The following is a 3,128-nucleotide window of genomic DNA, read 5'->3' as shown; positions in this document are numbered from 1 at the left end:
GCACTGCTCACTTTGATCTGCCGCAGATCCCACTCTTACAACAAAAGTCACTCCGCACGTGATGATCTCATACTCTCCACGAAAAGCGACATCATACCTGCACACGAGCTCCCAACGTAAGAGGGAAATGCTTCTCTAGGTGCTGACACTATATCAGTGGCTGCGGCCTCTTCTATAATAGAAAGAGGTCTGGTCGTTGGTGCAGCCTGTAAGAATAAGCTAAGTCCAGAGAGTGCGGAACCGATGTGTGGCTCACCGAAATATCGGTTAGGGCAACATCACCATCGTTGCCACAGGACACCACACGTCTGGCATCCTCACTAAAGTCAATAGCTTGTATAATGCGGGGACTCCGACGTAGCTGAAAGGCACTGGAAGATCGGGTGAATGGTATCGAAGGGCTTACCTCAGACAATAACTTGCAAGTCCTTACGTCGTGCAAAAGGACTCTACCAGACTTGCTTCCCGATGCGATATACCTGAAGTAGACAGCACGAGAATCAAAGACCCTCTTGAGAAGAGGCATCACATTTCGCCTGGGGAAATCGCGGTGGCGAATACAGGAGAATCCTGCCCCTTCATCTGAGCCTTCTCCGTGTTTTTATTATCGATATCCAACACAGACAAGTATCTTATGAAGGGAGATATAATCAAATTAGCGCGATGCAAATACATCTGTTCTTCTTTGTCGATAGCCTTACCGAAGCCCATCACGGCCCATGTTCCTGCAATACAGGAAGTGGTAAAACGTCCAATGCGGGAGAGCAGTGTTACCCTTGGGAGATGCGGTCATGGAGTAGATCGGTGAAGGATAGTCAAACGAAGCGAGAGGCTCGAGAGGAGCGGAGACATCCCAGATCTGAGAATCGCTAACGGTCATCAGACTGCAACTCGCCTCGCATGGTACCTTACCTTTACCGTACGGTCGAGAGAGGCGCTGATGAATCGGTTGCGATCCAACCACTTAACAGACTCGACACTCTCCTGGTGCTTGGATATCTTATGCTCACCTGACATTCACGTGGAGAACTCTACCTTACACGCTTCAAGACTGTTGCTCTTCACTAGACGAGACGAAAAGGTTACGTGAGATAGTTTGAGGAATACGGAATCTTCGACCAAAAGTCGGATCCTCGGATGCCATGGTCTTGTAATCATAATATTTTTGGTTTTGCTTTCCCAACAAATCACCTACTCCAACAGCACTCGATAACGTACCTATTTACCATAGTAATTACGGAATTCGTCGGGATTAGTGACCGTCGAGAAGAATTTAACGAACTCGTGAGGCTCAATAGTGCCTGATGAAACATCCAACATATGTCCAGCCACACCGACTTCTCACCGTTGCGATCAGTATCAATGCTTCTCAAAGCCTTCCTAACGAACGCATACGTACCTGTGTGATATGTACAACATCATAAACCAACGATGAGGTCATTGCCTCAAGTAATGCTTACACTTTATGCCAAGCATGCGCATAGCCTCTCCGAGCTCATCAAGATCGATACTCCCAGAATGATCAGTATCTATCTCTTTAAAGATATGCAGTAACTTCTCTTCATCCACTTCTTGTCCAGTAGGTGTACCAAACTTGGGAGGGAATAGTTTACTGGCTGAGGACCTCCGACCACCAGGACCTTCAAATGCGTTAGCCATAGTTAAGAGGATTACTACGGATAGAGTTGGTCTCAACCTCAACGGGAGTGTCAATACAGAAGTGTAGTATCCTGTGTTGTTGTGCAAATCATTGCCTGTGAGCGATCACGGCGAATCTGGTGGTAACCCGCACTCGATATGATTCTCGGAGATGTAGCCTCCGTACTTTTTCCCATTCCAACATAATATGCTGAGCATATTATAACACTGGAATGCTTCCGTAGGCAGCGGAGCGGGGCGTTGAGGTGGACCGATATTCGGTAGGAAGGGTCGAGTTCGGAGACCGACAAGCAGTGAACGATAACGTGATGATGAGCAATTTCCTTATGCACGAGCTAAGAGATATTATAGTACGGCAGAGGAATGCTAGAGTAGTGAAGATCCCGCTCGAGGCAACCGAAAACTACGGCAATACTCACACGACCGTATAGATTGCATATGTCTGGTCCCGCGAGATACGGATGGGGCCAAGACTGGCCTGTCACTTGAAACTGAGAGAACCCATATTGGGAGGAAGAGGCTTCAACTCGTCGCGCTCGCACCTATTGTGTATCACGAATGGAATAAACTGAACGCATGGGATGCTATCATGGGCGCAGGATGGTCCATAGTGGGAATCCCTCCACCATCAAGTAGGCCGTATCATCGGAAAGATTCTCCAGTATATCAATGCATATGATCAGGATCGAGCCGCGTACGCGATTGCCCTCGGACGAGCAATGGCGACGATGTCGGTGCCGAGAACGACCACACAACTCCGAATTCTTGGGGAACGTATGGACATCAATTCTTCCCCGAGAGAGATATGTTTATCCCTCTGGGCTTGTACATGCTCTTCACGGTCCCCTGCCAGTGTGAGATGAGTATTCCCACCAACGGATGGCTGAGTGATACAGCGAGTAGAGGATGTGAGCTACACAGTTTGCATACTTTGGGCGATCATTGTTTCGACGCTCTAGGAGCTCCTCGAGCTGTGTCAGTCTTCCATGTAATCTCTCGGCAACATCAGGTCTCAAAATTCTCAACGAAGGAAGTCATAATAACACTAGTTTCCACTCGCAATTCGTGGGTGTATGGACATACTAGTCTCATGTCAACTCGCAACCCTGATAAATCCTAGTCACTCATTAGTAATGAGAGAACACACCACTTTAGGAGAGGCCATGGCGACAGTTCTCAGAGCCATGATTGTTTCCAGCAGTGCTAAGCTCACCAATGTCATAAATATGCAGTGATTCTGCGGAGGCTAATGGTACACCACTGCATCAAATGAATTGATGGTTCTGGGCGCCTTTTCCTAAATGGCGCAATGAGTCGGAAGATCCATTATTTGGAGAACCATGGATGAATGGCATCTACAGAAGATGATATCCGTCTGGTATTACACCTGCCATCTGTCGAACAGAAGCGGGTGGTGTTGTGTTTAGAGATGGTATGTTACCGTAAATATCCATGTCACACACCTCGGG

At 47.8% G+C, this 3,128-nt stretch overlaps 1 protein-coding gene across 1 annotated transcript; it reads right to left on the bottom strand.

Moving 5' to 3' along the window:
• Positions 1–153: 153 nt before the first annotated feature.
• Positions 154–1,659, bottom strand: Pmar_PMAR010541 (calcium binding protein, putative; the record flags this gene model as incomplete). The annotated part of the gene is made up of 10 exons (XM_002783787.1): positions 154–219; positions 257–361; positions 407–479; positions 530–725; positions 775–859; positions 913–1,010; positions 1,087–1,191; positions 1,227–1,301; positions 1,346–1,399; positions 1,461–1,659. 10 exons carry the CDS (start codon positions 1,657–1,659, stop codon positions 154–156), a joined length of 1,056 nt encoding a protein of 351 aa, XP_002783833.1.
• Between the last annotated feature and the right edge of the window lie 1,469 nt (positions 1,660–3,128).

This window comes from Perkinsus marinus, assembly GCF_000006405.1.
Source record: "Perkinsus marinus ATCC 50983 genomic scaffold scf_1104296935986, whole genome shotgun sequence".
In the NCBI taxonomy this organism is placed as follows: Eukaryota; Perkinsozoa; order Perkinsida; family Perkinsidae; genus Perkinsus; species Perkinsus marinus.
This window is presented reverse-complemented; position numbering and strand designations above follow the sequence as displayed.